Source organism: Nilaparvata lugens, chromosome X (assembly GCF_014356525.2).
Source record: "Nilaparvata lugens isolate BPH chromosome X, ASM1435652v1, whole genome shotgun sequence".
NCBI classification, from domain to species: Eukaryota; Metazoa; Arthropoda; class Insecta; order Hemiptera; family Delphacidae; genus Nilaparvata; species Nilaparvata lugens.
In genome coordinates, this window is record NC_052518.1 from 98532217 (window position 1) to 98554916 (window position 22700).

Below are 22700 nucleotides of genomic sequence, written 5' to 3' on the forward strand. Positions count from 1 at the left end.
TCATCCTCATGCTAATAGTCTGCATTAGCACAATTTTTCTCAAGAAATGCAAGTCTGTGTAATATTGAAAATGCATAATTTTTTATGCGTTTGCTGCTAACACAAAAGTAGTAATTGATTGTTCCTACATGTGCATACTTTATTTTACTTTCTAATAGAATATTTTAATTAGATCAAGAAGGGAAAATGAGGAAAACAGTATTGTCCTTCCATCTCTATACATCTGTCCTATTTCTTTTGTCATGTTACAGACTGATAGTTCGCAACTGACTCATGATTTTATTGGAGTGAATGTCAAAAACATAGTAGTGTTAATCTTGTGAATGGGTATCAACAATACATGATACATGATACATTTTAAATTTTATTTATTTTAATCACATGTTAATAATTTTATACATCATAATTCAGCCTATATATTATACATTTTATATTCACATACTTTAAATCTCCATAAACTGTCTATATTTAACTATGATTAGGCTACTTGATCTTGCAATAGATGTCTCACTATCAATTTGGTCTGGCAGAATGTAGTCTGTTGATTCAGTTCCATCTGAACTATACATGATACATTTTAAATTTTATTTATTTTAATCACATGTTAATAATTTTATACATCATAATTCAGCCTATATATTATACATTTTATATTCACATACTTTAAATCTCCATAAACTGTCTATATTTAACTATGATTAGGCTACTTGATCTTGCAATAGATGTCTCACTATCAATTTGGTCTGGCAGAATGTAGTCTGTTGATTCAGTTCCATCTGAACTTATTCCTTGAGAGCCGTTCTCTGAGTATATCCTGTAAAAATAAGTGGAATTATAGTCATGCTTGAATCTATGTCAATGTATAATATGGTCAATAATATATCAAACTAATAATTATATACGGCTCATATTACAATAATGGCTCATATTATTATAATACACCAAGTGACCGAGTGTGTAACGGGAGATTGGTTCTTTTATGGTGCTGGGAATAGATCTGGAAAACCACCAATCTACTAAAATAGTCTAACACGAGCCTTCTGGTAAGATATTTTTCACCAACATTATTAAATACCAGCAGGGGTAACCTATGCTCTGCAAGGGTCTGTGAAGGACACAAATAGATTGACTTATAGTTCCATGCTGATTATTATTATCCTAGAAAATCCACTTGAAAACAATAGAAAAACTAATTGAGAAAATACATCATTTTCTCAAAATTACGTGGATAATCTTCATTGAAGTTGAAAATCCACAGCAAAAAATGGACTGTGGTTGGACTTGAACCCATAACCTTTCATCCAATCATTAAATTATAATTAATTGATTGATATATATGAAAATAGGCCTATAATCATCCTCAGTAAATTCAGAATCTTTATGGATAATTTCAAGTTGATCAGTTCGGTAGTTCAGTATTGATGATGCGTCAAACTAACATTCCTATAACATTCCTAACTCTCTTAACATTCCTATCCTGTGCATGTTAATTTAAATTCTTCATTTTATTAATATTATAGATTCATATGCTCAACTATATGAAATATGAAATGGATACGCTCACAATGGATGCTGTTCTGGAACAATAAGAATATCCTTGGAATATTAATATTGAATCAATTTGTTTCACAAAAAAAGAGAATTGAAACTACTGTATATAAAATAGTCGGGCATCGGCATTGTAAGGGAAGAAACTTTTTTATCACTCCTTTTCCAGTCTAAACTAGGATTACGGTATTAGATAGTTAAATTTTTTATATGAACCATTCAATTTGCTCTAGATCATAGCAAGCCTTATATATAAATAAGATCTCCTTGTATCAGCCGAACATCAAACGAACAATTTTTCTATTTTACATTCAACAATATAAAAATCTTATGGATGATTGGAAAAGGGTCAAAATGCTTAGCCCAAAACTGCCCCCTGTCCAGAAATAAATAGTCCCAGAATACCTATTGGTTGTGTTTTGTAACTGAATAAATTTAATTCCAATTTTTAGACCGAGAATATGCAAATTAGGAATTTTAAATTAAGATGGTTTGAGAACAGAATCAAACTAGAATATTGCAATCAATTATCACTGAACAATCAATTAATAAATGTGACACGAGAGTGACTGACTGTAATTAGCAAGTGTGCATGATGAGATTAAACTTTTACTGTGATAATCCTATAATTTTAAAGTGCGCTCTATATTGATACTAGTATAGTGATAGTGGGATATAGCGTGTGGATAGATGCAGTTTGATAATAGCCAATGCCAAATTGAAAAATTTACTGTCTCAATTAGACCCCTAGCTTCAATGTAGGGGGTGAAATTTTCATTGCTGCAACAATTGATAGTTAAACAATGACATCTGAAGAAGGGTATCTGGGAAACTATTCTTCACTTTGCAGTCCCCTACATTGAAGCTGCTATAACAATGAAAGGAAAACTTGGAATAGTGAAATAATACATCATTTCAAAGAGAATTCAATGCTTTAACAAACCTACGATAAGCATCATTTTTCATGATACATTGTTGGAGAGTTATAAGCCCTGAAAGTGCAAAACATTGGATAAAAACCTGTTATCTTAACAATTACACCTTCAAGAGCAAATATCTCGGGAGCTGTTGGGAATATCACAAAATTTCACTGAACAAAAAGTGTAGAAAATCTATCAAGCACTTTTGAATAGTTAGTTATGTCGGTTGAACGCATTGTTCTCAAAGTATGAGCGTGGGAGCAAAACGCTGAAAAACTCAACTTTTAAACCACCCTCATCCCCTAAGCACATGAGTTGGGAATGGGGACTTTTGATATGTTCTCCTCCTAACTAGTCTCAACAAAGCTGCAAAGTCAAAAATTTTGTTTAAAACATTCCCTCCAAATTCCTTTGTCAATTGGTCTATTGTTGCAGAATGGAGATTTCACACACAACACTAAAGCTGTTGCAAAAAGTGTAGGGAAATTCGTAAGAGCAAAAACTGTAGGGAAATTCGCAAGAGCGTGAAATTATTCATCAAACTGAAGAGAATTTAATGCTGTATAAGCTCATAACCAGCATGGATTTTCCCCGTCAATTTTTAAAAAAGGGGGGGAGGAATACCCCCAAAGGATAAAGGGACCTGGGTTTTTCCCCATAAATGTTACATTAGAAGATGTTATTATATGCTTCATTTTTTCCAATTTTATACAAATGTGGTTGAAGTATCAATACAAACATATACATTATTAGTTATTAAATTCAATCATGGAATATTTATTAGAAATATGGGTCTACAGAGAGGCCCTAGAGTAGGAATACACAGGAACAGATTTCTTAAAAATCATGGAAAAATATAAATTTTTCTTTTACAACTTTCAGTTAGAAAGCTAAAGATACATCAAGCTGTTCCCATAATTCTCAACAACCCTTTACATACATTTTTGATTGTCTGTGCGCTTTCACTGTGACATCTTGCAACTTGTTAATTCTCACATTGAAATTTATTCAATAACTCACTTATTGTGCTCTGATCAATAAGTGTACCCATTCTGTATTCAAACTATACCACAGAGAAAAATATATTATTTATTACTCTGTACCCGTATCCATACTTTCAAGGCAATTTTGCTACATTGTTGATACTGTAGAAGGAATTATACTACTGCTGATAAAGAAAAGTATTAAATCATTATGAGACTCTAAGGATTCGTGTAGATAGACCCGCATTTTCATTATTTTTCTGATCCTTGAGGGGGGCCTAGGCCCCCTAGGCAGCTGATTATGAGTAAGAATTAATATTGATATTTTCATAATACAGTACACCTGAAGAATTGGCAAAGTTTATGGTAAGGGGTGAGGAGGTACTCAGCTCTTCCAACTAACATCGGATTAGTTTTGTGCAGTCTACTATAACAGACGTTCCCATATGGATGTTACTATAGACGTATTTATCATCGTATTCAATTTCTGTTTGTTAGTTTGTTTGTATGTCTGATGGACATCGAAAACGGCTCTAACGATTTTGATTAAGTTTGAAATATATACTATATTTTGAAATATAGAGTTTGTGATACGAAAATCATCATTTGGATTAGGACTCATGTTTAGGATAACTCACTGAGGGAACTTAAAAATGATTAGATACGGTAATAATATTCATCAACCAAGTAGCAGCTGACTGAGAGAGTTTTCCGTCGTCAGTTGAAAACAGTTGATCAAGAGAGTTTTTCATCGTCAGTTGAAAATAGCTGATCGAGAGAGTTTGCCATTGTCAGTTGAAAACGAGACAGATGTGTTGAGTCACCAAGTTTGTTGACGTCATTTTTTTGAAGTTATTGCATGAATCAAGAAAATAGGAGCAGAGAGCAGCCGAGTGACAGCAACTCAACGCAAATTTGAATTTGAAACATAATGATTGCGGTAATATTAATCAGGTAAATGCTAAAGTAGTCGTTTTTAATATACCTGAGTAATTGAATTATAACAATTCATTCACTTTTAAATTTCCATCTCTATGTCTTTGTACTTTCAACTCTGTTTCTTTGATATTGTTATTTTCATAGACGTGAAGTAGATAGATAAGGGTCTTCCATGAGTAAAATGAAATGCCTATTTTCGACTTCTGCAGTTGAATACTTGTAGCTAGTAGTTCTGTGAACAGTAGACCTCGTACAGCATTTATAAACCGATCTCATTGTCAATATGTCCCCTCAATTAGCCCTTCGGACATCGGAAAAAAGAAACCGGTACCGTGACGAGAAATCGTAAGTGTTGAAACGGCCAATGACTGATTGGCGTGTATTGACGATGACAATATTACCTGTTATAAATAAAACCGAGAGCATTGCCAAGCTGTAATCATCAAAAGCTAATTTACAAACATGCCAACATACATATACAGACAAAAGCAAATCCCGTCGTTGAAACGTAGAAAAATCAATCATCAAAATATTATCATGAAAAAATAACATTTTCCCGCTATTTTGGGAAATGATAACTGTATATCTTCCAGTATTGAAAATGACATTCAAAATGAAAAACAATACTGAATAATTTTATTATATTCAAAATTCTCAATGTTCGAGTAATTAACCCTCCAGTAGGTATAGACTACATTCAACACAGTAGAACCTATATAATTTGTAGCTTACGGGACCAAGCATTTAATACGAATTTTGGAGGGTGACGAATTACATATCAAGCTCTGCAATATCGAGGCTGATAAAACAAAATACGAGAAAATTATATCATTGATACTGATCCCATCATTGCCCATAATTAATTCTGTTAACTGTTAACGGTTGCCGGAAGATCAACTGCTGGATTTTTTTCGTTATTTTTCGTGATAGAGAAATTCTGATTGCAGATTCGTTCTCAGCAACCCCAAGTTTAGCCAAAAGGCTCAGAATGTCAACAATGTTTTCAAATAATTTAAAATCATCATGAAAAGTCATTAATATGGTAGTACACCACGTTTCTGGGAACTTTTTACTGGTGACTGGAGTTATTATTGACACACAAAAATCAAAATAATTGTGAGAAAGAAAGCTGCTGATGAACTCGAATAAGACCGTCACTCCATTGTTCTATTGTCTCGGCTGCTTGGCTGAGCCTGGCTGAAGGGATCAAATAACCGACTGGTTTGATCTTTCGTCTGTCCACTAGGCGGAACTACGCCGACCATTGCTGGATGGAAGATGTTACTGTGGCCGCTCGCATTCCCACCAACGCTGCTATTATTTGCTGTCTCAGCGCCTAGTCCGATTCAGCCAAGCAACCAGCCTGCACTGCGGAGCTAGGTAAAATGATTATTGATTATAATGATATTTGATACCTCCAGCCAGGCTCAGCCAAGCAGCCGAGACAATAGAACAATGGAGTGGCGGTGTCTTATTCGCGTTCATCAGCAGTTTTCTTTCTCACGATTATTTTGATGTTTGTGCTACCTATAATAAATAATAACTCCAGTCACCAGTAAAATCTTTCCAGAAACGTGGTGTACTATCATATTAATGACTTTTCATGATGAATTTCAATTATTAAAAACCATTGTTGACATTCTAAGCCTTCAGGCTAAACTTGGGGTAGCTGAGAACGAATCTGCAATCAGAATTTCTCTATCACGAAAAATAACGAGAAAAACCCAGCTGTTGATCTTCCCCTCAATAGTCATCCTGCAATGCGGCCGAAACACTTCCAAGCCAGACACCCATCTCAAATGACAACAACGTCAAGCTGTGAGAAACCATCCTGCACTGTGGCGCTAGGTTAAGGGCCAAACTTCACTGAATACCATTCATGAGTTTAAAAATGTGGTGTGGCGCACTCACACAACTTACCTTCACACATCTTTTCCACTCAATTTGTTTTGTTTAAGTTGTATCTGAAGCCTGATAATTGAGAATCTAAAATCAAACTTTGCATAGATGGGGTGGAGCTCCTGAAATTTTTACAGATATGGGACCCGTGGCAGTTGATAGAGCTTATCGATGACTATTTCAGGTATAACTTTAATCAAAATCGTTGGAGCCGTTTTCGAGAAAATCGCAAAAACCCCTGTTCTTGACAACATTTTCGTCATTTTAGCCACCATCTTGTATCGCATTTGATCGAAGTTGTTCCTGTCGGATCCTTATATTGTAAGGACCTTACGTTCCAAATTTCAAGTCATTCCGTTAATTGGGAGATGAGATATCATGTACACAGACGCACATACACTCATACACAACACACACACACACACACACACACACACACACACACACACACACACACCAGTGCTTGTAAGAGAGGTCAAATGGGGAGGCACACACTTTCTGCACTAAACGGGCTCACCCTGGACCAGTGCTCCAATCAAGCTGAAATTTTATATGTATATTCAATAAATATAAATGAATACCCCTATAACAATAAAAAGTTAAATATCAATTTTTTTTTCATAGGAATTTAACTGTCGAAACGGGCTCACTCAAATTCCAGCTATACGGGGTACATTCATACACACCATGACGTAGGCGTAAGGAAATTGGAGGGTGACTAATACAATAGATGCAGGTATTTGCATTGTCTTCAGATCACTCCTAAGTTGCCAATTCTACTGGTTCCTTCCTCTTTCTAGAAACGCAGTTTTGGATTGTAACTGACCAAAGTTAAATGTTCCTATTCACTCTCAGAACTTCTCCTCCCACATAGTTATGTTCTCCAGTCTCCAGTAAGATATCGTTCTCTCAATAGCTAGTTTTTACATTAAATTTTATGTGAATAGTTTATATATTGAATAACATGATAAATTAGAAGTACTTGAATCATGCCTTCAGAGAAACGTATGCTTCAACAATGATTACTTGGATTAAATGGCAGAAGAGAACACACACACACACACACAACACACACACACACACACACACACACACACACCACACACACACACACACACACACACACACACATACAGACCAATACCTAAAAACCACTTTTTTGGACTCAGGTGACCTTGAAACGTATAGAAATTTAGAAATAGGGGTACCTTAATTTTTTTCGGAAAGCAATACTTTCCTTAACACCTATGGTAGCAGGGCAAGGAAAGTAAAAATGGTTCTGAGTGATTCTGAACCCACCTAAAGGTGTAGGTCCACTCATATCATCATTATCATCCGTCTTATTACCCAAGCACAAGCCTAGAGCTCATTTGAGTATCATCCTCAGCCAAAAAAATGACTTTATATAACTTGTGATTATCAGTTTCGAATTAGCAGATGAGCAGTTTTATGGAATCTCTGTAAGAGATTCAAACATATAAAAGCAAAATTTCATTTTTTTAAAATAATTACCTTCAATTTGGTGCATATTAATTATCCTTTTGCTTTCCATTCCTATTATATCCTTTTGGCCATTCACTTTCCTGCTGCGCATGTAACAAACAATAACAATATTTAGGACGGAGTTTCCCCCAAAAAATGGTCGGGTTTTAAATTACTTCAACTTCAATGATTTTCAACTTATCTCTTATTATTCACATGTCTGTGAGTTTGTGAAATTTCCTAATTTAGTAGATCGCCTCAATTGACAGTGAAGAGCAGTATTACTGTGCAGAGCTGCTACCAAGATCTAAAGCTAAATCACAATCTTGTATTCTACATTACATTGTACATTGTATACATTAATACATTGTATTCTTTCCCTCTGCCTGAAGCTAGTCGTCCATGTAGCATCATAGCTCAGTGCCCTAACTCAACTATAGTTTGTAGCCAGAGAGTACAGAATGTAATAATGTAAGCCTTTATGGCCAATGTTATTTCAATAGTACAATAAGAGTACACGGTTGCCGATTTTATGCTGACTCCATCAAAAAGGCTTACACTCTCTATTTCACTCTTTCTCTGACACAATTTTTTTACAGGCTCTCTGGATTTTGTGAAATCTGGCAGCGCTGTACTCCAAAATACTAATGCTGCAAATTAAGGTTTGCACAGACTATAGTGAGTTGTATAAATAATACAAGAATAGTATATAGACTATCCTTGACTATATAGTATATAGACTATCCTGTATACTATACAGAGTGGGTGAAAAGAACGGCTTAATATCTCATATACAAAGTTCATTTGACGGAAGGTGTGATTGGGGATCATAATAAAATTGAAAATACTACCTTACTATGACTTTGAAAATCTGGTCCGCCATCTTGGATCCGCCATGTTGAATGCAACTTTATTTTTTTAAATTGGAAGATGGTCATGCAATACATGATTCTGATACGGAATTTCAACAGAAAATAAATGGCGGAAATTGCATTTTGATATTTCAAACCGTTCAGATATTCACATTATTAATCAATACCATGCAAGTCAAAAATGAAATGCATAAGTGACATTGATTAATAATGTGAATATATTTCAAACGGAGCAAAAAGAAAATAGTGAAAAATTGAAGCAAAAGTGTTTTTTCAAAAATTTATCACCTTCAAGAGCGGATATCTCGAAAACTATGCAAGATACAAAAAAGTTGATGGATTAATATTGTAGGAAATTATGTAAGCTTCAATTTTGTATGAACCAGACATGTTCGTAAAATACATAGGTTTTGAGAAACCAAAAAATTGTCCTTTTGAACTACCCCTACCACCTAAGCATAGTGGTTAGGGGTTGGGACTTTGGATATGTTCAACTCCTTTCCACCCTGAACACGACAGAAATGCAGTGTCGAAAATTAACTTCCAAACTTTTCCCTTTTTGAAGCAATCATTGTGTGTACTACTAGTAGCATCTCAATATGACAGATCATTGCATTTTGCTTTCTCTTTCAATAGAAGCCATTCAGTATAAACTGAGTTGGTTTTAGTGTTGGTGGAATAAATATTGTATAAAGTGTAAAAATGTCACCTGTGTATCACTAGCAGACTTCCGAGGCTGCTGGCGCATCATTTTTTGATGCTGTCGCTGCTGCTGGTGGTCTTGTTCCTGCTGCCAAGTTTTTTGCTCTTGCAACCATTTCTCATATTGCACCTGCTGCCGGCGCATCATTTTTTGCTGCTGTTGCTGCTGCTTGTGGTCTTGCTTCCGCTGCCGAGTTTTTTTCTCCTGCAACCATTTCTCATATAGCACCTGCTGCCGGCGTATCATTTTTTGCTTCTTGCTCCTGCCACCATCCTTCATGCAGTTCTTGCAGTTTTCTCTGTAGCTGTTGCAGCAGCTGTTGCTGCACTAGCTGCAGCTCGAGGTGCATATGCATCAACTGCAGTTGCTGCTCCTGCTGCTCTTCTTGGAGCAGCTGCTGTCCTGGCCACTGATTCTGTAACGGCCATTGCTGCAGCTCCTGCAGCTGTTGATGTTGCAGTTGCTGCTGCAGTTGATGCAGCTCCTGCTGCAGATAATGCAACTGAAGTTGATGCTGCTGCAGATTTTGCAGCTGCAGTTGATGCTGCTGCAGTTGATGCGGCTGCGGTTGATGCAGCTGCGGTTGATGCGGCTGAAAGTGCTGCGGCTGCTCTTCGGTTTCTGACTCCTTGGGCTCAAACATGACGGCGTAGTTGAAGCACTCTGAAAACAAAATATTTGTTCAAATATCCACCATTTCCTACAACATTCATCAACAAAAAGTATCAACTTAGGTGTTCCACACCTTCAGAAGAGGTGTTTAACCACCAGTCCAAATAGAACTGCAGAGTCAAAAATTGAGTTCCAAACATTCCCTTAAAATTTCTTTGTCAAATGATCTACTGTGGCTAAATTGGAGAATTCAACCCGAACACTAAAGCTGTGATTACAAATTAAGGAGATCATGAAATAGTGGAATAAAATGGAATTGAAATTTAATGCTTTTCCAATCATTTGATTAGTATGTATTTTTTGGATTCATTGTTGGAGGGTTATAAGCTGCAAAAAGTTAGATGAAAATCTGTGCTTTCAAAATCTCAAGAGTGAAACTATTGTAAATATCACAAAACTCTACTGGGCATAACTTGAAGGAAATCAAGCTTTATTATTAAATGATTGATGTAAACAACAAATGAAAAATACAACTTTGAAACAATCCTTATTCCTTTAGTAAAAGGCGTAGGGATGAAGACTTTTGATATGTTCAGCTTCTAACTGGTCCAAACAAAGCTGCTAAGTCTAAAATTGAATTCCAAACATGCCCTTCAACATTCCATTGTCAATTGATCGATTGTTGCAAAAGTGAAAAATGACATCTAGTTGAGGGCTTAAGACCATTTTCCACGGCTGAAGGGTTATAGGAAAAAGAGAGAAATGTACGAAATGTACTGGTTACAACGGAAAACATGCTTCTTTCACCATATTCCAAACCTGAAAATTAGAACCCATGTATCTCATGACTCATAGAAGGTACAGACTTGGATATGTTATTGATCTCTTTGTAATAATGTGTAGTAAGACACATGACATTCATGATGGCAATCTCAAAACAATTTTCCATCATGAAAAACAAGATGGTGGCAAAAATTTGTAGGGTTGGTGTAACGAAGAGATTGAGACCATTTGCAAGTCTTCATCAAAAAGTAATAATGAAAAAAAATGTATTTCATAGTTCTAGTTTGTTACCTCATGCTTATTGAAACGCAGAAATTGTGCAAGGTATCATTCATAGATCATTTGAAGGGCGCTGTAAAACACATCCACCGATGTACATCACGTAAAGATATCGTTTTGAAGCTGAGAAAACTTTTCAAGTCTCATATATTTGACATTTTTCTGTATCTCTTGCCCAAAAAAGTTATAATTGGAATAAATTTGGGAAAAGAAGAGAAAATGTCTGTTTAGAGTTTTGGGAGGTTATAACTAATAAAATATACATTTTAGAGAAAACCTTCATATGAGAAGAATTTCCAAATATTTTCGTGCAAGAACCGGCGAGATATCTTGAACGGTTATCAAAATACAAGCTGTAGTGACAGCTGTCACTTAATTTAGTTTGACACCTGTTAAATACGTTTTTGTATTCAAGACAAATAAAGTTCAGTTTTGTGTTTATGGCTCTCAAGTGTTAGAAAAATGGGACCAAAAAAGAGAAACCGATCAAGAAATTTAGAAGTTAAAAAAGAGACCAAGAAGAGTTTCAAGGGTCGGTAGCTCAGTTTCAAGTTGCCACTCCAGAGGCTTTCAATTTTTGGGAGCCTCAAGGATGGTCCAGATGGATCACAAGGTTTGAACGATTCAGAAGTGCTTCAAATTTGTCAAGTAAGTCTGAACGATACCAGGTACATTTACACTATTATATAGTCTTAGTGAAGAAGGAGAAGATTTATTGAGATCTTTTAGACTGACCGAGGAGGAAGCAGGTTGTTACAAGATACTTAAATTGAAATTTGAGGCATATTTTGGTTTTAAAAAGAACGTAGTGTATGGAAGAGCAACATTTTTAAACGGAGACAGTCAACAGGAAAACTAGTGGACTCATTTGTGAATGATCCATATAAATTGGCTGAAGGATGCGATTTTGGAAACTTGCGAGAAGAATTAATTAGAGACATGATTATTATTGCAGTTTTGAACAACAAGATGTCAGAAAGATTACATACAGTTGGATGATTCTCTGACAATGGAAAGAGCAATAAGCAGGGTTGAGCACCGGAAAGTATCAAGAAACAGCAGGCAGTTGTGCGGGACCATGATTTTAAGTATGTCAATGTAGTAGCAAACAGTTAGAGCACCAAACCAACTTGTCAGTCCCTTTGATTTACAAATACTAAGTAGTGGAATATGTTGGTCAGATAAAACATTCAAATCTTCTATTATTTACTTTCCTTTTCTTTTTTTTCGGCAGTGGCAACCCCTTCAACCTGCAAAACAGTTCTGTTTGCTCCATGAAGAGGCAAGGTTCAAGGTTTCACCTCCAGTCCTGAAGATTTGCATAGGAATGATCCAATGACAGATACATCTTCTCCTGTATCCAGCTTGAAATTCACCTGATGTTTGCCAATCATAGCAGAGACCGTCCATGGGTCCTGGTTCAATCCCAGATCTATCATCAGCTCTCCTAAGAAGGATTCTGTAGGTGTTTGATTATCAGTCTTCAGTTCCCTAACATTTGGTCTTGGTCCTTGCTTACATACACAACCAAAATGACCAACTACATTGCATTTAAAACAATGACTTACTGAGGCTGGACACTTACCATTTTGATCATGTGAAAATCCATATTTGTAACATTTCCACTTCTTATTATTTGGTAGGGCTATTTAAAATTAAAATTGAAATTACTTCAGTCATGTGTTGAGTCCATAGAGCAAAATGATGTTATTAACAACTTTGCAGAAGTTTTTTCAGATAAACTAGGAAGATTTCCACAGCAATTTGAATATAAAATAAAATTAGTCAAGGATTCTACACCATAATTATGCAGTCATAGCTCCCAGGTGAATTTCATTGCCCTTGATGAGTAAAGCGAAAGAAGAGTTACAGAGAATGTGTGAGGAAGGTGTGATTAAACCTGTAACACATTCAACTGAATGGAATGCACCAATATTTGTGGTACCCAGAAAAAATGGAGCAAGGGTGAGAATTTGTGTGGATATACAGAATTAAATGAATTCGTTCAGAGAGAAAGGTTGCAGCTGCCTTCAGTTGATGAAACATTGTCAAAGGTGGAAGGGAGCAAGTACATGTCTCTATTGGATGCATCAAATGGTTTTTGGCAGATTCCATTGAATGAAGGGAACTAAAATGTAACTTATTTAATTACCCCTTTCGGTTGTTATGTTTTCAAACGCTTGCCTTTTGGAATTCATTTGGGACCAGAAGTGTACCACAGAACGATTGCTCAGATTTTAGGAATGGAGCGAGTAATAAACCAGGTGGACGATATTTTGGTTGTAGAGAAGACAATAGAGGAGCATGACAAGAGATTGAAAGCATTGTTGATGAGGTTCAAGGAGCATGTTGTCATTCTGAACAATACAAAATGCAAACTAAGAACTAATAGTGTCAAGTTTCTTGGCCATGAAATAGCAAATGGGACTATTAGACCAGACAAAGATAAAACAGATGCTATAAATAGATTACCTGTTCCTACTACTGTGTCTCAAGTGCGACAAATGCTGGGAATGGTAAATTATTTTATGACATTTTTACCAGGGCTGGTGGACCTAACTCCTCTAAGAGTGCTTTTGAAGAAATATATATAGTTGGGACTTGGGGAACAGCACAAAAAAAAGCATGGGATGAGTTAAAAGAAAAAGTGACCTCTTCACCTATTTCATCCCAATATCAAAATAGCTTGCCAACTTAATTTTCAGCAGATGTCTCAATACAGGGATTGGGAGGATTTGTAAAACAACATCATGATACTAAATAGCTACCGGTTATTTACGCTTATCGAAGTTTGACTGAGACTGAATCAAGATATGCCCAGACTGAAAAAGAAGCCCTAGCATTAACTTGGGAATGTGAGAGATCTTATGTTTTGGTAAAGTGATTTGAACTTCTAACTTTTTCAGCAATTTCAGATCTGTCTGCAACGCTACAAAGGTTTCGAATGAGACTTCAATGTTTCAACTTCACATAGTCCACCATAGTTCAATAAGTTACACATAGTCCGAAATAGGTTAAGTCTTGTAGTTCTTCACTTCACAAAATTTTCAGTCTGTTCACAATTTTCCAGTATGTTCACAAAGAAGATTTTAAAATTTAGATGCTTCAAAACCATAAATAGAACAGATATTTCACATAATTAACACTTAAATAGAAAAGATTCACATATTAAAAAAATAATTTTGAATAATTTGCCATACGTTGAACAACACTCTCCGAAATTAGTTATTGTATTTCAATAATCTCAATGAACCTTGAATAGTAGTCCTGTAGTATCAAATACCACTTTCCTAAACATTTAGCTAAGTCTGCCCCGATTTGCTGCCATGGTCCTTTTGGTAGGGGTGTGTAGTGAAGGGGGTCGCTGTGGTTAGATTTTTGCTCTGAACATTTGCTACCATTTGCAACTACTGTAAATTGTTGATATCAGAAATGCCAGGCCACCATATTGATTCTCGGGCCCGCATCCTGCACTTGGTCAATGATCTGAAAGATCATTTTAATAGATATAATTAATTATTTTAATATTCAATTTAATTAATTTTATATATGATTAATTCATATTGGTTTAAATATATAATTAATTATTAATTGTATAATTAATTAAGTGACAACAAACCATCATGCAGTTTGTTCAACTCTTAGGGATCTGGGAATCACCAGTCTACTCCCTTTTAAGAGATATTTGTTTGTAACATTGAGTTCAGATCTATATTTTGAAAAATTGAATAATAATAATAATAAATGAAGCCTTTATTGGTTCCCAACACTGTACAACAAAAATAATTTAAAAGCCAAAAAATACAACTTCACTAAGATAATTACAAAATTGATTCAACTAAACAAAATAGAAACTTTTACTATGTACAATATCCAATATTTTTATATTTTCTGTTAATTGTTCGTTCTCTTTCGTTTTTGGAAACCAGGTCCTCTATTGAACATAGGCCTCTCCCAGGGTCCTCCACCTATCTCTATCTTTTGCGCGCATTGTCCATTCATCACCTGCCACCTTCACAATGTCATCCTCCCACCGAAATCGTTGCCTTCCAATTTTCCTTCTCCTCCAGCTTGGCTTCCACACGGTTAGAGTCTTCATCCATCTGCTATCTTCCAATCTAGCAATATGTCCAGCCCACTTCCACTTTAGGCTCTTAACTGTCCTCAGCAAATCTTCCGCTTTTGTTTTCTCTTTTATGGATGTGTTTCTAACTCTATCCAATCTTCTGATGTTAAATACACTCCTCTCCATCGCCATTTGAGTTGATGCTATTTTTCTTAATACTCCTTTCTTCAAAGCCCAGGTTTGGCATCCATAAACAAGCGCGGGAAAGACACAGGATTTCAATATGTTTGTCTTCTTCCCAATATTGATCTCTTTATTCTTGAGTATACATTTTAATGACCCAGGTAAATAATCTCTCCTGACCAATTCAATAAACAGCCATCCAATGCTATGTCTACTTTTTCCCTATTAGTCATAATATGGGTTTTCCCTGGATTTATGATAAGGCCAGCTTTCTCACTTTCTGCTGCCAGACTGCTTATCATATATTTCAGTTCCAATGGAGATTTCTCAATCAGAACAATGTCCTCAGCGAAACGTAAGTGGCTCAGATACTCTCCTTGGATACGTAAACCATACCTATCCCATTTTAGATTTTCGAAATTTTTTTGTAAAACGGCATTAACAAAAGTCGGAGATAGCGGGTCACCCTGCCATACACCTTTCTGCACGCTGAATACTTCTCCCAGTGGATCTGATACTACTCGTGCTGTACTATTGCAATATACATCATTAATCAAATTCAAGAAGGCTGCTGGGATCATTTCAAGAGACGCGAAGAGGAATGAATGTTTTAAACTATCAAAAGCCTTTTTGTAATCAATAAAGGCTAAGTAAACTCCTATTTTGAATTCTTCACATTTTTCTATGAGCTGACTGACTGCTTGAAGATGGTCGACTGTTGAGAACCCACTTCGAAATCCCGCCTGTTGGACCGGCTGGCTTTCATTCATGATTGGTTGTAAACGATATTGCATAATTTTCATGAAGAATTTTCCAAAACAAGAAGATATGCTTATAGGCCGAAAATGATTAATATCATACTGATCACCCTTTTTGAACAACAAGATTATATCTGATGTTTTCCACTGCAATGGTACTGACCGCTCATTGATTATATTCTACAACCTGAATACAGTCTCAGAAGAGATAGAGCACACCTTTTTCAGCATCTCGTTTGTTATCCTATCGCCTCCTGCCATAGTGTTACTCTTCAAAGTCTTTACCACTGCCTTGAGGTCGCTATCTTTAATTAGTCGTACACCTTCCCGCTCATCAGCCAGATCAAATACAGCATCAGCGCCCTCAGACATGCCCCGATACACATTTCTGAAGAAATCCGTAACATTTTTACTTATACCCTTCCTATCTCTCACTATTTTGCCATGTCTATCCTTCACTCCAACTTTCCATACTCTGCCATCAAATAACTGTCTTTTTTTCAATGATCCGTTATTGTCTAGTACCTTTTTTATCAGTCTGTCTTCAAATGCCATAATATCCTTCCTAATACTGTATCTTGTTAATTTACAAAGCATATTAAACTCAATTTTTTCTTGGAAACTTTTGTTCTTTCTCTTTTTCATTCTTTCCCTTTTTAAAATCAATTCTCTTGTTTCATTAGATATTTTCCTCACTCTTATATTGATTTCAGGTACAAAAAAGTTTTTAATGATAGTTTCCAATCTATTGTAGCTTTCTTGCAGACCTTCATCCCCCTGTTCACAACAATTCTGTAATTCTGTTTCAAATTGTCTCTGTTCATTTGCTTTGAAAATATTTCTCGCTATATATTGTTCATTCCAAGCTTGCCTCGGTCTCCTATTGAAGCATTCTTTTGTCAACTCGATGGTAATAAGTCTATGATCTGTAACGAATTTCAGACTCCCTGTAATCTCGAACTGTTTTACAATTCCCTTGTGTCCCGACAGCACATAATCAATTTCATTTTTATACAGTTGATTGGATGAAATCCAAGTCCACTTCCTACCGGCTCGCTTCTTAAAAAATGTATTGACTATTCTTAATCCTTGTTCTTGACTGAAATCCACCAGCCTTTGTCTTGCCTCGTTCCTTGTCTCATAGACATATTCACCAACTATAAATCTCTCTCCTTTCTCTTGTTTTCCCACTTGGCTGTTGATGTCACCAAGAATCAGTAATATATTTTTCCAATTTCTTCTTTCCTCATTTATAGCTGCAGTAAGTGAACTGTAGAAAGACTCGATCTCTGCTTCCTCGGCCATTGACGTAGGTGCATACACTTGGTAAATGTATAGTATTTTTCCCTGAGCTCATAATTTCAACACTGCAATTCTTTCAGATATGCCCCTAAACTCCACAATTTTCATCTTCAAATCCTTCCTAATAAGAAATCCAACACCTTTATGCCCTACAGTTTGTCCAAAGTGGTAGAAGATGAACCCACTGCTTCTTTCAATAATTTATTCGGAGTGTCTTCTTACTTCCGCTAGACCCAAAATATCAATGTTGGATTCCTTTAATGCTTCCTCAAGCTCTACTACTTTCAGTGTTCTTACATTCAGCGTTCCAATAATTGAACCTGGGAGGTTTTGGTCTTTATTTCCCTTGATGACCTGTCTTTCTGGGGAATGGTTGGTATTAAAATTTTTTAATTCTGCCTTATTAAATCCTTGCTTCCTGTTAGTTGGTATCCTGGTTTCCACTTTTTCCTAGGTTTGTTTGTCTTTCGGTTGCCCTAAGTTACTTACTACATCCTTTCCTTTGAAATAATCATCGAGTGAACTTTTCTTTAATTCCAGGTTTTTCATCTTCTTTTCCACCTGAGAACCCTTTGCCGTATTTATGCTGCCAGCTTGTGGCGATTCGCTCAAGCCTCGCTTTTTGTTATTTATCTTGTCCTCTCTGATGATTAGTTTATCATATTCTATTACTTCATATTTTTCCTCCCCTCTCGCTTTCCTCAACTCGGGCATCAACTCTCTCCTCATTTCAACAATTTCTCTTGGAAGATCATCTGAAATGTATATTTTAGAGCATTTGAGAAGTCTTTTATTTTCCAAAATAGCCATTTTTTTCCTTCAGGTAGTCATACTATTACAATTGACCTGTGTTTCTGATTTTGGAAGGAACCCAATCTTCATGCAAAATCCAACTCAAAGTCCTTGATCTCTTTCCCACTGTCGGTCTTTGTTTAGAGTGGGTTTCGAACTCCCTCACTCTATACGGTATTTTGCCCGGCGCCAATCAATTACTATGAATTGATAAAATTAAACTAATAAAATTGAATTGATTTGAATTGATAAAATTAATTACTTTACTGTAACTTCACTCACTGTGTGGATACTTATATTTCACTCACTGAACTAATAATAGTATTGAAGAAAAAGATAAAGATAGATAGATCAGGGTCGTGTGTGAGGGAATGTATAAAATGAAAGGCAAAACAAAGGTTAATTATGAATTTATTATTGAACTTTAAATTTATATGAATTTATAAAAAAATTGATCAAAAATATAGTAATGATTAGATATAAATACAAGATGATTAAGTTTTTGAAAGTACAACAGTTCAAGTTTTAATTTCATACAACAAATTTTAACAAACAGTTCCTATTTTAACAGGTTACTTGAAAAATAAGATATAAAATCAAAGTATTGAACAACTCTAGTTAAAAATATGATTATAGTCAAAAATAAGAGAATTGATAAATTTTAATGAATGAATATGATTAGGGGAGCCTTGCTTTAAAAAACTATTATTTGTGCTTAGAAGAAAATTTCAACTGTAAGCTTCAAGAAGTAAATTAAAACTGTATCCACAGATTTGTATTTAGAAGAGCTAAATAATTAAAATTGCTGTTTACTTTGATGCTATGTAATTTGATATAGTTATTTGGGCTTTTTAGGGTGGGGTGGTGTGGATTTTAAATGAGAAAAATTGAAAATTCTAAATACAATCTTTACCTGGCTCAGTCAATTCCCTATAGGATAATTGAAGTCTGAGACCAAAAACTCACTCCTACACTGAACACTCTCCAAAATCCAAGAGACTCACAGCAACTAACAGCAACTCACTGCAACTCTGCAACTAACTGCCACTAACTTGCAAGGCATGGTCTGCCTGTTTATATACTAGAACCACGATTTTCCACCCCTCATCACCCTTCGCCCTCTAGCTCCGCCTACCCTCAAACTCATCAGCTAATATTCTTCTTACAAAATGGATTCAAATATCAATTTGAATTCATTTTAATGTTTATTATGTTAAATCATTTTAAACTATGGCTCCCCTTCATTATTAAAACAAATGATATCATATATTTTATCAATATTTAAACTCTGAAGTTTGGATACTGACAATTGAATGCATTGATTTGATTAATACAGTAGGCTAATCAATCTTATAAATCTAATATAGCAAATACTTCAATAATAAATACATGAAATGAACAAAATACAATGTCATACAGTAATCATTACAATCGAGTTGAATAAATCAAATTAATAAGATACCAATCAATTACTACTTAATTAATTAAGCAGGTTTCTTATACTCATTGTCAACCTGTTTCAATCAAATATACCTAATTTATTCTATTTACAAATTTGTGCTTAGCCTATGAATTCGGATTCAACTAACTTAATTAGCTTATAATAATTATTGAATTATAATTTATTGTACAACATTATTTGTTGAATACTTTATACATATAGCCTAATCTACTTCACGCCCTAATTTATAAATACATTTACTCATATATCATATTCATCGTTTTATGTGATCACCATTCAAATAACTGATCATCAAATAATTGCTTCAATAATATCCATGTGCTGACCACGTGGTAAAATTGTAGCATATGCTGACCACGTGGTTACATTGAAAATTACATATCTATATTTACTGCTCTCCTAACTATATATCTATATCGCTATTCACAATCTTCATTCACCTGCCATCAACTTATGCTATAGATATATACAAGGGTTGACACAAAGCACAGTGGGCCATGTGGTTTCTATTGTAAACGTGTCTGTGACTGACGTTAGGAATGCTGTTAGCAAATTTCTAGGAAAGAATGATTTTGTCTCAAACTATTTTCAAAAGAATAATGCCCCAGCGTCTGTCTAGGTAAGCTATTCAAATGGATTCTCAATAGTTTCGAGAAACGGTTCTTTTTATTATTCTAGCTCTTCGAGCGTTCATATTCTTAAATACAATATGTTCAGAGCACGTGTTGCAACAAATAACATATATCTACAATTTTTAAATTTTAGGAGAGCACGTGGTCGCCATATGTGGCTCATCCTCTATTGTTAACTTCAGTTTTTCTCTTATAAAACGGAAAACAGTGGCCTCCAGTTCTCTTTTTTTCTCGTTCCTGTCCTCAATACCATGAATAACTATATTTTTTCTTCTGAGCTCTCTCTCTATTTGATGTAGTTTCACTCCATGTTCTTTTATTTTTCCTGAAACCTCTCCCAAAGAGTTTTTAACTTGTTCTGATACATGCTCTGACAGTTTTTCAAATTTACTATTCAACTCTTTCAGCTCATCCTTGAAACCTTTTTATGATCCTTTCAAAGTTTCTTCATCCATTGCAATTATATTGCTAAACAGTGACTAGACTTCATCTAATTATTTATTTGTTTTATTAATATTCTATTTATTAATTCATTTTTTTAAAATTTTCGACTATTTTATTTTTATTTTTATTTATTATTCAATGTTGCATAATGCTCATTTTTAATTAAGTTATCAAGCCACCAATTTAATATTCCAACAGCGCCATGTTTTGCTTATTGCCCACCTCAGTCCTACCTGGGGATGAGCTGCTGATCCAACGGAACCGTTGGACTAGAGATGTACGACACCCAATTACGCCGCCCTCTCCCGAGGGTCGAGCGGTTACAACCCAGGCTTGGATGCAGTGTTACTTGTTTATTATGGAAGTCGATTCGAATGTCAATAGCAGATCAACTGTTTGACGCTCCTATTACAGACGACACTTGAGTCAGCTGGCTGCTTGAAGGTCAACCGCACACTTCACTACCAGTGATAGCCTTATCTATAACGGTGCCCACAGCCACAGAGGAAAGATACACTATGCTTATACTTTATACTATGCTTATGCTTATACACTAGATATACTTTATGCTTATTCCGTGCCACAGCCCACAGCCGCTGTTATTGAAACTCAATTGAATGCCAGCTCTAAAAATGGCGTCTTTGTGCAAAAGTTTCTAAGTTTTCAACACTAATCTGATAACTACTTACGGATCTTGTAACTTGGATATTCACAAAAGGTACCACAATTGAACTTTTAACAACTTGAACATAAATAGTTAATCACTTTCGTAGCTTTACATATCTAATAATTGAAAAACTTACGGAGCAATACTTTCAATCAACTAACAGTGTAGCGCATAGCGCTTCCAACCTCGAAAAATTGAATGTTTGCTCCAAATACCAGTGGCAATTCTTAATTGAGGCATTTCCTTGTACAGATAAAGGGTTGGAACGAATTAAGAATGAACAACTACAGGGTTCAGAGTGTAAGATGATAAAAGAATGCATTGCCACTAGTATTTGTCGCAAACATTCTTTTTTTTTTAATATAGATCTGAACTCAATGTTACAAACGAATACCTCTTAAATGGGAGTAGACTGGTGATTCCCAGATCCCTATGAGTTGATTTCTGCAGTTATATTGACAACCGTCAGCTGTCACTTAATTTAGTTTGACACATGTAAAATACGTTTTTGTATCCAATACAAATAAACTTCAGTTTTGTGTTTATGGCTCTCAAGTATTGAAGCATTCCTTCACAGAGGATTCAGAGGAAATTATGTACAAGAATAAAGATTAGTTTTATTATACATATAATTAGTTGAGATCTTTAAGTATAAGATGAAAATTCAAAGTTTATAAGAGATGAGTAGGCCTATAAAAAGTATAATTAATTGAGAGAGCTTACCACTCATTGGTCTGGGTTTATTTTTTCGAAAATAATCCATCCACGAGCTCTGAAAACAAAGTCAAGTATCACTTAAACATCATAACATTGAAGATAAAAAAATGAGAAATTATACAGGTGTGAATAGTCCATAATGAAATAATTATTTATTCAGAAAATAAATAATACATATAAAACAATTCACATCAAAACAATTAAACCTCATGCAGAAGGATACGTGAAAAACAAATTGATAGTTTTAGATTTCAGGTAGTTATAATCAGAACCGGGATTAGCGATTTCCTATTTGACGTACATTGGCCCAATATTTTTTCAGCTCAATACAAAACACATTTTTTATAACTCAGCTGAATCTGTGAACCAAATTTCAATATTTTCTGCAGATAAAGTTTTGAGAAAACCTAGAAAGCATGGTGTTGAGGCCAATTGAAATTGTATTAATTCGCTCATTTACTGCCAAATGGCAGGAGAGTTTCTATGATTTTATATCTATTACCCATCAATTTATCGTTCAAGGCACTGGATAGTTTGCCAGTCAGTGTGAATTCAGCTCTCATATTCAGCACTCCCTGTCGAGGCTTCAAGATTCAGGAAATTCGTCCTGAATCTGCCTAAATATTCGTGTCATTCAATATCATAGGAAATTCAGCC

The 22700-nt window shown here is 35.1% G+C and overlaps 1 protein-coding gene and 1 long non-coding RNA gene across 2 annotated transcripts; both read right to left on the minus strand.

Moving 5' to 3' along the window:
- Positions 1–626: 626 nt before the first annotated feature.
- On the minus strand, positions 627–9536 carry LOC120354861. Its single transcript, XR_005573257.1, has 3 exons — positions 9353–9536; positions 7802–7875; positions 627–814 (listed from the first exon to the last, which is right to left on the minus strand). It is a non-coding gene; the product is annotated as an uncharacterized LOC120354861 (long non-coding RNA).
- Positions 9537–9563: 27 nt separating this feature from the next.
- On the minus strand, positions 9564–22130 carry LOC120354709 (uncharacterized protein DDB_G0285291-like). Its single transcript, XM_039442143.1, has 2 exons — positions 22050–22130; positions 9564–10009 (listed from the first exon to the last, which is right to left on the minus strand). The coding sequence occupies exons 1-2, from the start codon at positions 22087–22089 to the stop codon at positions 9564–9566; spliced, it is 486 nt and encodes a 161-aa protein (XP_039298077.1). The 5' UTR covers positions 22090–22130.
- Positions 22131–22700: the final 570 nt, after the last annotated feature.